This window comes from Silurus aristotelis (genome assembly GCF_946808225.1).
Source record: "Silurus aristotelis genome assembly, chromosome: 23".
In the NCBI taxonomy this organism is placed as follows: Eukaryota; Metazoa; Chordata; class Actinopteri; order Siluriformes; family Siluridae; genus Silurus; species Silurus aristotelis.
This window is the reverse complement of record NC_139596.1, coordinates 15,838,635-15,852,382: the sequence shown is the minus strand read 5'-3', so window position 1 is coordinate 15,852,382 and position 13,748 is coordinate 15,838,635. Positions and strand designations below refer to the sequence as shown.

Here is a 13,748-nt window from a genome sequence, read left to right as displayed (position 1 = left end):
TGGGCCACAAAGTCGTCTCTTTACTCCGCTAATATGTGTTCACAAAAACATCACTGAGGAAATAATTCAACAACTAATTACATTTATTTCCAATAATCATGTTCTGTTGACTGAATTTCCTCCCATTGTTATAATTAACATTTTGGCAAAACCTTAAAAAAGTTTGTGATCTGTACAGAACATGTAAGTCCACTTCTTAGTTGTGATGATGATATGACATCTTGTTGTCATATCCATAATTTCTATGTTTTGGGCCAACATGGCATCATGATTGTGTAATCTTGAAGAAAAATGGGCTTACTTCAAAACTATTCAAACGCCATTTGCTATACTGAGTTCTTAACTGTCGTGACTTTTGTAGAGAAATTTCCCAAGGTGATGTTAGAAGGTCATCCAAATAACATTTACACATTGATACACACCCAAAACAATTGACACATTGATTAAGTAGGAGGTATTCATTTATTTATAAGCAAAACTGTCAAAGTATGTAATTGGGAGACTCCTTCTGAAAAAAAAAATAGAAAATAGAATAAATGAAAAACAATAGAAACCATTACAATTTCGAATGAAAATTCCAATATTTCCAAACTTCAAACCATCAGCTGTCCACCATTAGAAAAACTACTAAATAATATAACCATTTAAATGATTATTAACTAATTAATTTAGCATCTAGTTGTGTTCATCAATAAATGATTATCATCAAACCAAAGAAACCATTGTAGAACCTTACTGGAATCTTACTGAACATCCTAATGGTATCTATTGGTGTGCTGTAGATACTATAGCAATATGTGTTCATTATCAAATTGTCAAATGTTTTCGATTGGATGGTATCAGACATCAGACACTAATAAAAGGCAACAATGACCAGTAGAGACCAACAGGGACAATCCAACATTCAGCCGCAATAACATCCGGCATGTTAAATATAAACCGCATGGTTTGTAAAGTAACCTGTACAACATTACACAATAATGTGATGATTGCTGCTGATGGCAGGGTTTGTAAAGTAAATGCGCTTTTTATATGAACCCAGGCAACCAAAATAACCATAAATCTGTTAATGATTCTCCATTTCCACCCCCTTTAAAGGTAAAGCGTGTTATATTTACAGTAGATGTAACTTCAGCTGGCGCAGGTTGCCATGTCTTATTCACACTGTTGCACATATGAACTGTCAGGACAAAAAAATATAATGTTGTCTTTAATGTCCTATTTGGATAAGCCATTTTTATGGTTAAAAAAAAAAAAGTGGAAATGGAGTTAACACATTTTAAATGGCAAAATGTAAAAAAAAAAATTCCAGGTTTACTATTGGAAAGATCTTTAAAAGGTACTTACAATGGCACCCAAATTGTGAAATCACCCACAAACTTTTAGTTTTAAAACAGTCCCTTGTTAGTTTTAATGTCATTTCTCCAAACCTTTGCAATTAACATCATCATGCATTTGTTCGCATCGTGTTTTATTCTGCTCCACTCCATTGCAGTCTACAAAAAAAAGATCTGTGCAAATGTTTTATGCAAAAATGTGGCAGAGCATTTAACTACCTCCGATATGCAGCCCTGTTTAAGCTGTACTTCATGATAATCATAAAGTAAACACTGATATCAATTAAAAACTGTGCATTCACAAAAACTTTCTTTTTGAAAAAATATTATTCAATATTTAACAACAGATCAAAAGGGATTGTTCTCGTGGCTGAAGTTGTTAGCTGGGGATTTATACTGCACTTCAGAAGAGATGAGAATCCACAGGATTGTCACAGAGACACGATGGCAGTTTGTTTGTCACTGCAGAGGTGAGCTGCTTGTGGGGATCAAGATCCTTGACTCCATACTCTGGATTAAGGGAACTGCAAAGAAAAGGAAAGTTTTTAGTTTTAACCAAATGGAGTTTGAATACAAGATGTTCTGTTGGTTGTGTATCAGCATATAGTTTTCCATCCATCCATCCATCCATCCATCCATCCATCCATCCATCCATTCATTCATTCATCCATCTATCCAATCCATCCATCCATCCATCCATCCATCCATCCATCCATCCATCCATCCATCCAATCTATCCATCCATCCATCCATTCATCCATCCATCCAATCTATCCATCCAATCTATTCATCCATCCAATCTATCCATCCATCCATCCATCCATCCATCCATCCATCCATCCATCCATCCATCCATCCATTCATTCATCCATCCATCTATCCAATCCATCCATCCATCCATCCATCCATCCAATCCATCCATCCATCCATCCATCCATCCATCCATCCAATCCATCCATCCATCCATCCAATCTATCCATCCAATCTATCCATCCAATCTATCCATCCATCCAATCTATCTATCCATCCATCCATCCATCCATCCATCCATCCATCCATCCATCCATCGATTCATCCATCCATCCAATCTATCTATCCATCCATCCATCCATCCATCCATCCATCCATCCATCCATCCATCCATTTTCTATACTCCTTATCCTACACCAGTGGGGGACAGCAGTAGATGTAATTCATTACTGTACTTCAGTAGCTTTTTCACATATCTGTACTTTACTGAAGTATTTCCACTTGGGAAAACTTTTACTGTAACTTCACTACATTTCAAAATCAAATCAAGTACTTTTTACTACATTTTGCGAAATTAGTGGTTCCTTTTTATTTATGAGGATGAAAACTTTGCATGCAGCAATTCACCAATCAGGGTCGAGCGCCAATCTGTTCTGAACTTGTTTTGATTGGCGCTTCGTGTATCTACTAATCACCAACATACAGTTCATACAGTGGCCTTGTTTACACGATTTTTATGAAGTAGTTGAAAATAAGTTTTTGGTTCATGATAATTGTATTATTCAGTCTTCAGAGTTTAGTGGATTCAGTGTTTGACTCGTTAATATCATTCGAATAATAGATTTGTTGTGCTGAGTGTAACATCAGGGTCTTTATACATCACCTGTGTTGATTAAGCAAAGAGTCTTGTGACAAAAATGATAATAGGAACATTATAACCATAATAAATCAGTACTTTTTGATTATTTAAGTACCGTATTTTCTGGACTTTAAGCCGCTACTTTTTTCCCCTTTCTTTGAACCCTGCGGCTTAAACAACGAAGGGGCTAATTTATGGATTTTTCCTGGGTTTTTCGCAGTTTCACAAACTTCATGCCGCCAAAAGAACTGAGCCCCATAACATTAGACCAATGAAATTGCCGAACGGGTTCAGGTGAAACTCTTTATATTAAATCAGATGCGCTCCCACTGAATCGGGCCGCACCACATCATAAATATGGATGATGTTCCTCTGACGTTTGACCTGCCGCTCACTCGGACTGTCTACAGGAAATGTGAATCATTCGTCACGCTGAAAACAACCGGGCATGAAAAAACACTTCACCTGTGTTCTGAGCTGCACGGCATCGGGAGAAAAGATTCACCGATGGTGTTTTTAAACGCACGACGATGCCAAAAGATAAACTCCCGAGAGAAATTGTTGTGAAAGGAAGGAGGAAGACAGTGAACAATGACTTTCTTGGTAGGCTACTGTTTAGATACAAGCCGTGTAACAGACACCGTCTTTCGTTAAAGCCTGTGTAAAGTTCATTAGTTTCAGTGTTGACACCTGCGGCTTATAGACAGGTGCGGCTTATTTATGTTCAAAATAAAAAGTCTTTGTCAAATTCAGTGGGTGCGGCTTTTATTTGGGTGCGTTTAATAGTCCGGAAATTACAGTACAATTGAACTTTTACTGGAGTCATATTTTATTAAATGTAACTACATGGTTTGTGTACTTGATCCCCCACTGTCCTACATAAAGTTCCAGGGGAAGCTAAAGCCTATCCCAGGGAACTCAGGATGCTGTATGGGGTGCAAACCCATCACAGAGCACAATTACTCTCACACACCAATTCACACTATGAATGACTGAGAAATGGCACAATTACAATTACTGGCCCCAGTTTCCTAACAATCTAAGACATGCAAAGAAAGAATTTCACTATGCCTCAATGTATATGTGCCAAACCACTTAATCTGATTTTTTTTTCCTTAGAAATGTTTTTATAGGCAGACTTGTATAACTCAACACACACAACACACCAGACTTTCAGTGTAAAAATTAAGAGGGACCTCGTCCACTTCTGCTGCACTAACACTAGATGGCACCAAAAGCTTACCTAAAAGCACGTGTGTGTGTGTGTGTGTGTGTGTGTGTGTGTGTGTGTGTGTGTGTGTGTGTGTGTGTGTGTGTGTGTGTGTGTGTGTGTGTGTGTTAAACACTACAGTAATGTGATCCTTCATGATCTGTAGCTCACATTGACAGTGTGTGTCTCACCGGTGTAATACACACTGACATCCCAGCCCTCTTTCATCCAAGCCAAGTTCCTCGTCTCTTCTCTGGATTGCAGGTCTTTATAAGCTGCACATATTGACAATATATTAAATCACATTAATAAATTACATGTGGAAAGAATTATTTTTTATATATAATTTATTTCACTACATTTTTAAGGATATTTTGCAGCAGGATCATCCAAAACAACGCAAAAAACATGTGGGAAATTGCTATCATTAATTGATCATTATAAATCGATTAAATAAATGTTTAATAAATTATAAATATTATGCTATAAAGATAATAGTATATTAGACTAAAAAAGCACTTCATGTCAAGTCAAGAGGCTTTTATGGTCATTTCATCCATATCTATCTGACGCAGAACACAAATTACACAACGTTCCTGCAGGAAACCTGGTGCCACATTTACAACATAAAGCTACATAACAGGAAACACAGAGCTGAGCACTAGTAAGTGTCCTCGCCACAAAGTGCAGCGTGTGCATCCTGGTGCAAACAGTGCAAAGACAAAGTAGTCAACACAAGACAGTGCAAGACAACACAAGACAGTGTAGGACAAAATACACAAAACACGAAATAGTGCCACCAGTAAACCTGTTGTGTATTACACAGCGCGGTGTGTAAAAGAGAACTGAGTACAGGAGTGAACATGTAATTAAACAAAATGTAAACAAAATGGTTGTGCAAAAAACAATAGCAGCAGTCAAAAAGATGTGCAAAAACAGCATGTAAACAGTTTGTAGTAATGAGGTGATATAATATGAGTGATGCTGAAGATGTGGATGTGTGAAGTGTGTAAGATTGTGTGTTGAGTCCTTTGTGTTATGTATCTATTTATTTATTAAACCAGTTTTAATGTCTGGTCTATTTAATTTAATTTCATTTAATTTAATTTCATTTTTTTTTATTTATTTTTTATTTTATTTTTATTTTATTTTATTTTATTTATTGACTCATTCATTGATTTATTTTCTTGTTTAATTTTATTAATTAACCAATTGATTGATTTGTGCATTTTAAAATCATTTTTAACTTATTTTCTTGTTAAAATCCTTTGAAAAAATTATTAAATTATTTGTGTTTCTTCATTTAATTTTTTGTTTAGGTTTATTAATTCAATAATTTATTTATGTACGGTATGTATTTTTTTTTATTTATTTTGTTAAATAATTTAATTATTTGTGCATTTATTTCTTGTTTAACTTCTCAAATTAGCTAATTAATTCATTTGTGTATTATTTATTCTCTTTTTGAATTTTTTGAATTAGCTTATTTATTTATTGGTGCATTATTTATTTACTTATTGTCTTGTTTTAGTTCTCATATTAACTAATGTATTTATTTGTTTTTTTTTATTGTTATTGTTAATTTTTTTTTATTAGTTCATTGATTAATTAATTGCCTATTTATTTGTTTGTTTATTTTATTAATTAAATGAATAAATGATTGATTTGTGCTTTATTTATTAATGTATAACCAGTTCTACAATTGATTTCTGCTTGCTATATGAATCAGATTTTTCATTTTAAAACTTCTTAAAACATAAAAAAATGGATGTGAATTTCTTCATGACATACCCCAAAGATGGTGAACGACATACAGCTCACCGATCTGAGTGAAAAATCCTCCCACTGCCTCGTTGTTCTCTTGTCGGTGTTTGATCGCTCGAGCCCTGTCAAGCAGAACATATTGGAAGAAGTGAATTAAACCCAGGATTAGGATTAGGGTTAAGTGAACATCACACAAAACTACATTAATGCTTTAAAGCTGTCATGTGATGAAGCTTACCAGTGATTTCCCCACTCGATCATTGTCCCCGGCTTCCAAGTTCATGCACAAACCAAATGACATTTTTTAAGATATTAATACACTTAAAAAAAAATCAACAACAATAAAAACAAAATAGGATTCAGCATTTGATACCAAGCCTCAACCCCACTAAGCTGCCACTGCGAATCCTTGAACCCTCTCCACCACAGGGGCACCGGATCATGGCACTGGACATTTAAAGACCAAATCTCAGCATGCAGCACCCTTTCTTCACTTTTTCTTTCCTTAGAAAAGTTTTTTGTGTTCATTTTGTGTCTCTGGGTCTACATATAGGTCTAACTCTGTCAAGGAAAAGCACAGGAGTACATCGATTTATTCATTTACAAAGTGGATTTTTGGAGAAGAAGAAGTCGGACATGAGTGTAGAGCTAAAAAAAAAAAAAAATGTCTGAGGGCAGTTAATGGAGTGTCAATTTATATGTTAATGTGAAAGGCATTTGTAAATTAAGCCTTCAATCTGGTATAATTTGGCTTTTTTACATTTGGCGTTACAATTATGTCATTTATACCGAGCAGTTGAAGGATAAGGGCCGTGCCCAAGGGCCCAGCAGTGGCAGCTTGGTGTTTCTGGGATTTAAAATCATGAAATACCATTTAGAAGTCCAACATCTTAACCACAGATCTACTGCTACTACTTCCACTTGCTTTATTATCAAAAAAATCTAAGCCTCACAACTGCCTGTTGTGCCTGTTTGGTTGCGCATAAACTTATAAGGCCATTTTCTTTCAAGAAAAGCTGGACATTGTGAGGAAAGGTTTAATACAGTTCTGAAGCTTTTTCATGAACCATATATACGTTACTTTCCCATAGATTTTGCACAAAAACACATAATTTGCTTTCATTTTAAATCCCCATAGAAAATGCACAGTAAATATTGGTGCTTCTGCTAGAGATGATGTAGCTGTGACTACAGTGAAAGGAGACTTGTTAAATGTGTTCATTGGGTTTCTTGCTTTAGTAAAAGCCTTCATTCTCACTGTATGAGGCTCCTGCTTGTGATGCAGAGCTCTGATCTACTGCGTTTCTCTATAATATTGATGGTTTCTATACCCATGGCATCATAATGATGGTATTAAGAGGTGGATTCATGTAGAACACCACAGAAGGTGTAGATGTGAAATGCACAGCCTACTGCTGCCTACTGCTACACATTTACATATGTGGGCATATATATATATATATATATATATATATATATATATATATATATATATATATATATATATATATATATATACATATATATATATATACACGTGTGTGTGTGTGTGTGTGTGTGTGTGTGTGTGTGTGTGTGTGTGTGTGTGTACTTATATTTACATTTTACATATTCTTTCACCTTTAATTTGTAAGTTCTCAGTTCGTATATATTGGGTCCGGGTCGGGGTACAGGATCGTTCCAGAAGCTGAATTCAAGAAGAAGCTGGTTCTGTCGGGAGATCAGCATCTTACTCCTCTCTTTGCGAAACCTGAGATACTCCTAGACAAATCAGAAAAGTATGTCAGAAATAAGACGAGAAACTGATTAAACACCGTTCAATTACAGATCCAAAATTAGCTATTTTTTGTACTCTCATAGGAAAAGAGGCTGTGCCTAATTTGCATCTCATGCATATTTAAAAGCACAGGTATTCGTAATTAGTTGATAAAGGTTTAGATATATTTTTTTTTAGCCAATAATAAAAAATACAGCTTTTCTTACAGTTTTATATGACCTCAAGTTTTTTTTTATTTGTAGCTCCGATTTTTTTAATGTTTGTACACAAAACGATAAACGCTAAAAAAAAGAGAGAAAATACCGTGTTTTCCTTCAGTTTGTTCAAGCACTCCATCAGAGCTGGATATCCACCATAGTATCGCCAGAGATGCACTGGAAAAAAAAATGCAACATCAGGTGTTACCTTAGAACCGCAAACCTGATAAAGTATCAATAATCAACATTGAGACAATAATAAATGAATGTTATATAAAGGTGTTTCTTTGACACACATACCTGCTTGGTCCTGTTCTCCATACCACGTGGTCCAGCTTCCCACAATTTCACAGGGAAAATCTGGATCACTGTGCAGCTGTTTATGAACTTCAGTTCTTGAGACACACACATACACATGTGCACACACACACACATACATTTCAATAGCTATTGTAATTTAAGGAAATGCTTTAAAAGGCCAGTTTCTGTGAAAACAACATTCAGTAAACTTTGTCTTGTGGATCATAAGAGGAAAACAACTTGAAACTATATGAGGTCAGGACTTTACATGATGTCCTGATAACAAGTGCATTAGGCCTGAGTGACGATAACAAACTCAAGTACAGGACATCCTGATACTCAAAATTCTTAAGATGAAGAGGATCTCTACTCACGAGAGCTTGGTATAGGCTTCCAAGCAGTCAGGCTTGACGTTGTGAACTAGGAGGAAAAATACAAAAAAAATAGATTGTAGCCGAATATTATTTTTCCCCTCCAACTCATTTAGTCAGATATCCGTGCACAGAAACAACCAAGTACATTTGTTTATTGCCACGATTCGTTATTAGACCTTCTGTGCTTTTATAAAAAAAAAGCAGCTTACACTGGAATTTAAAAAGGCCACTGGTTGCTTTCTTGGACAGAAGATTGGAGTGGGCATCTTTCCTCGCATCCACTTTGTGTCCAAATACAGAGCTCCACCATCCACCATCGCTTTTATCCGCCAAGCTCCTAATCATTTGCAAAGCAAAACGAGGTTTATTAACCTTAAGTAAAGTAAAAAAAAAACAAAAAAAAAAAACATGATAACAACCAATTTAGAATTCAATGCTAAAAAATTAGCTTTTAATGTTTGCTGCAAATGTGTTTGTTCATTCATTTATATTCTGTAAACCACATTATTCTGGTCAGAATCCAGATCTTATCCAAGGAACATTATTGAGACACCAGTGACATTCATACGCTTTTACACCTAAGTACAATTTCACTTTATCATATGTCAAAAGTGTGGAAACACTATTTCATGTACACTTATGTTCCTTTTGTTTATATGCAACAAACAAGGTCATTTAACTATCTGAAGAATCAACTAACCAAACAAATATATACATGTACAGATGTTCCATTGAAAAATCTTCCCTTAGCATGAATAACGGCTTTACACGCTCTTAGCATTCGCACAGTTCATTTCTCCGAACATTCAGCTGAAAATCTTTGCCGTGCATCTTGTAAAACTTGCCAAAGTTCTTCTACACTAGAGATTTCTTTCTGTCCTTGTGATCCACCTCATCCCAGTGCAGTTTAATATGATTTAAGTGCAGTGACTGTGTAGGCAATTTCATGATAGATATCACTCCAGACAGCTGTTTGGTCTCTAAATAACCCTTACAGAGATCAGACGTCAGTACGCTTTGGCTCACTATTGTTGCATGTTGGTGGATCCAATTAAGCTGCAGTCCAGAAGGAATCCCATGGAATGGTTGCCATGTTGGTTCCTTTCACCTGAAATAAATCTCCAACCTTTTCTGCTCCAAAACAACTACAAAGCATTAAATTTCCAGCTTCATGTTTGACTGTGGGGTTGAGGCAGTCTGCTAACATCATCTCTCCTGTTCTCCGTCACACAGGTTTCTGTTATTGTTCACAGTAAGGATCCGAACAAGAAAATAGTATGATCACATTGTGTTTTTCTTTTTCTCCACCTCAATCTTCAAAAAATCTTCCTGTCAGCTTGAACCTTCCTTTTTGGCTATTTTCCTATGGATTCTCTCATAAACAAGATTAACTAATGAATAAATGTATTAATTATTGGGCCTTGTCCAAGCATATTTTTCACTAAACTTTTACTACAGAGTTGGACGCAAACAATTTTTAAGGATGTCTTTAGATGTGTTAGCATTAAATTTCCCTTTACATGAACTAGGAGGCCCAAACCTGTTCCAGCATGACAGTGCCCCTGTGCACAAAGCCAGCTCCACGAAGACATGCTTTAAATAGGTTGGAGTTAAAAATCTCCTGCTATAGAGCTCTGACCTCAACCCTACTGAACATGATGGAGTAATTATTCTTGAGTAAAAGTACCAGGTGTTGCAATCGTTCTTATTCAAAGATTAGCATATCCAGAGCTGCTCCTTTTGGATACTCACATAATTTGCTAATAAATTAGTGTATCCCTGCAACACACACTAATTCATGTAAAACACACTTATAACTGTAACAGACACTAATTCTTGTAAGAACACACATATCCCTGTACACACACTAATAACTATAACACACACTAATCCCTGTAAAACACATTAATGACTGTAACACACACTAATCCCTGTAACACACACTAATAACTGTAGCACACACTTAAAACTGTAGCACACAATAATCCCTGTAACACACTAATAACTGTAGCACACGATAATCCCTGTTACACACAATAGTCCATGTAACACACACTAATAACTGTAACATTCAAATCCCTTTAACACACACTAATAACTGTAACACACACTAATAACTGTAACACACAAATCCCTGTAACACACACTAATAACTGTAAAACACACTAATAACTGCAACACACACAAATCCTTGTAACACACACTAATAACTGTAACACACACAAATCCTTGTAACACACTGATAACTGTAAAACACACTAATAACTGCAGCACGCAAAACTCCCTGTAACACACACTAATCACTGTAACACAGTAGTAACTGCAGCACACACTAATCCCTGTAAAACACACTAATCCCTGTAACACACACTTTATTAACTGTCTCACACACACCAATCCTCATAACACACACACTAATAACTGTAGCACACACCAATCCCTGTAAAACACACAAATAACTGTAATACACACTAATCCCTGTAAAACACACTAATAACTATAACACATACTACTCCCTGTAACACACACTAATCTCTGTAACACACATTATACCCTGTAACACACGCTAATCCCTGTAACACACATTATACCCTGTAAAACACGCTAATCCCTGTAACACACATTATACCCTGTAACACACGCTAATCCCTGTAACACACTAATCCCTGTAACACACGTTAAACCCCTGTAACACACACTAATCCCTGTAACACATGTTAATCCCTGTAACACATGCTAATTCCTGTAACACACACTAATCCCTGTAACACATGCTACTTCCTGTAACACACACTAATCCCTGTAACACACACTAATCCCTGTAACGCATGCTAATTCCTGTAACACACACTAATCCCTGTAACACACACTAATCCCTGTAACACATGTTAATCCCTGTAACACATGTTAATCCCTGTAACACATGCTAATTCCTGTAACACACACTAATCCCTGTAACACATGTAAATCCCTGTCACACACACTAATCCCTGTAACCCATACTAAGGTACTAAGATACTTTCAGATCTCTGGAACAATTGATGATATACCAGTTTGACTTAGGGTACAATTCAGGGTCCTATAGTAAGGTCCTAGAGTCAAATCGGAAACCTGCGTGATCAGTGTGAAAGTTTACCTGTGTAGCTGAACACCTGGACGGAAGAAGGTTTTCCACAAACCCCTGTGGTTGCGGAACAGAGTCAGAAAGCGTGTTGGTGCCATAACTTCAGTTTGAAATAGAGAGAAAAGCCTGCTCATCTGCCCTAACAGGACAGGGAGGTTTTTAAAATACTGATGTGTGAATGATTAACCAGTTTGTGTATGTGCGTTTAATCACTGCACCATGCAGTTACCTTTGCACTCGAGTAAAATCTAACCTATGACAAAACACCCTTTGTTTTTAGCCTATTTCCAACCTATAGCATGCTTTTACCCGTAATTTCATACATTTTTCCAATAATAATTTTTTTTTTTTAATCAAACTGCTTTAAATTTAGAAAGAAATTTGAGTCGATGATGACATATTTATGTGACACACCAAAATAACATTTATGATGAGTTTTCATTTTAAATACAATTGTATTTCTGCTTAAAAACATGATCAAACCTCTCTTGGGTGAATATGAATAACTTAATTTGCCAGCCAGTGATACCAACTGTGGGAATTTGAGCTAGTTTAATCTAGTACTATCAAAACAAAAGCAAAGGAGTAATTAACAAATAAAACATATGCAGGTGAAAGTAAAACAAACAAACAAACAAACAAAAAACTCCTGCTTTTAAATTCATGAAAGGAAAGTAGTATATAAATAACCATATTATGCTACCTAGGCAAGTATGTTAGCTAGTGGAATTTAACTAGTCTAATCTAGCATTAGCAAAAGAAAAACCGAGTCAGATAAATCGAATGGATGTTTGGTGTCACCAGATGAGGACAGGATTTCTTTTGATTCTGGTTTCTCTCAAGGTTTTTTCATCATTTCATCTCCACAGCACAGGCCACCACCGCTCGCACATTTATAGGGACTAATTAAAGACGAGAAAATTGATATTCGTGATCTAGTTTATTTCTGTCAAGCTGCTTTCTGACAATGTCCACTGTTAAAAGTGCAATACGAATACAATCGAATTGAATTGAATGGGACCAGCATTAGAAAATTAAACAGATTTAAATGTCACATTTGTCAAATCTAGACTTTGCAAAAAATAAATAAATGAATAAAGTTTTATTTGGCATTAGTATTAAGAAACATTAAATCTGGCATTAGCAAAAACAAAAAACAAAAAAACCCAAACAAACAGTCAAATCGAACATTATCAAAGAAAACAGTCATCTTTAACAATGGCGAAAAAGAGTCAAATCTAGCATTAGCAAAGAAAAAATAGCATAGTCAAATCTAGCATTAGCAAAGAAAAAAGAGCATAGTCAAATCTAGCATTAGCAAAGAAAAAAAGAGCATAGTTAAATCTAGCATTAGCAAAGAAAAAAGAGCATAGTTAAATCTAGCATTAGCAAAGAAAAAAAAGCATAGTCAAATCTAGCATTAGCAAAGTAAAAAAGAGCATAGTCAAATCTAGCATTAGCAAAGAAAAAAAGAGCATAGTTAAATCTAGCATTAGCAAAGAAAAAAGAGCATAGTCAAATCTAGCATTAGCAAAGAAAAAAGAGCATAGTTAAATCTAGCATTAGCAAAGAAAAAAGAGCATAGTCAAATCTAGCATTAGCAAAGAAAAAAAGAGCATAGTTAAATCTAGCATTAGCAAAGAAAAAAGAGCATAGTTAAATCTAGCATTAGCAAAGAAAAAAGTGTATAGTCAAATCTAGCATTAGCAAAGAAAAAAGTGCATATTCAAATCTTGCATTAGCAAAGAAAAAAGTGCATAGTCAAATCTAGCATTAGCAAAGTCATGTCGAGTCTAGGATAAGCAAAGAAAACAGACTTAAATATGACATTATCATGGTCAAGCAGTTAAATCTAGCATTAGCAAGAAGAACTGGAATGAACATACATAAATGTCATTAAAATGTTAGCAAAAAATCTTTACAAAATGAACTTCATTTGAGTTTCGGATACATATTTCCCACAGTTTTCACATGCAGTTATTTTACTTTCACCCTTAATTTATTTTAAGGTCATTATTTTCATTTCATATATGGTTTAATATTTTTTTGAATGTGT

The 13,748-nt window shown here is 35.3% G+C and overlaps 1 protein-coding gene across 1 annotated transcript; it reads right to left on the bottom strand.

Annotated features, from left to right (window-relative positions):
• Positions 1-443: 443 nt before the first annotated feature.
• nipsnap1 (nipsnap homolog 1 (C. elegans)) lies at positions 444-11,866 on the bottom strand. The gene is made up of 10 exons (XM_083527462.1): positions 11,705-11,866; positions 8,778-8,905; positions 8,569-8,614; positions 8,195-8,289; positions 8,001-8,071; positions 7,541-7,681; positions 6,159-6,190; positions 5,948-6,042; positions 4,348-4,431; positions 444-1,861 (listed from the first exon to the last, which is right to left on the bottom strand). Exons 1-10 carry the CDS (start codon positions 11,824-11,826, stop codon positions 1,797-1,799), a joined length of 879 nt encoding a protein of 292 aa, XP_083383588.1. The 5' UTR covers positions 11,827-11,866; the 3' UTR covers positions 444-1,796.
• Positions 11,867-13,748: the final 1,882 nt, after the last annotated feature.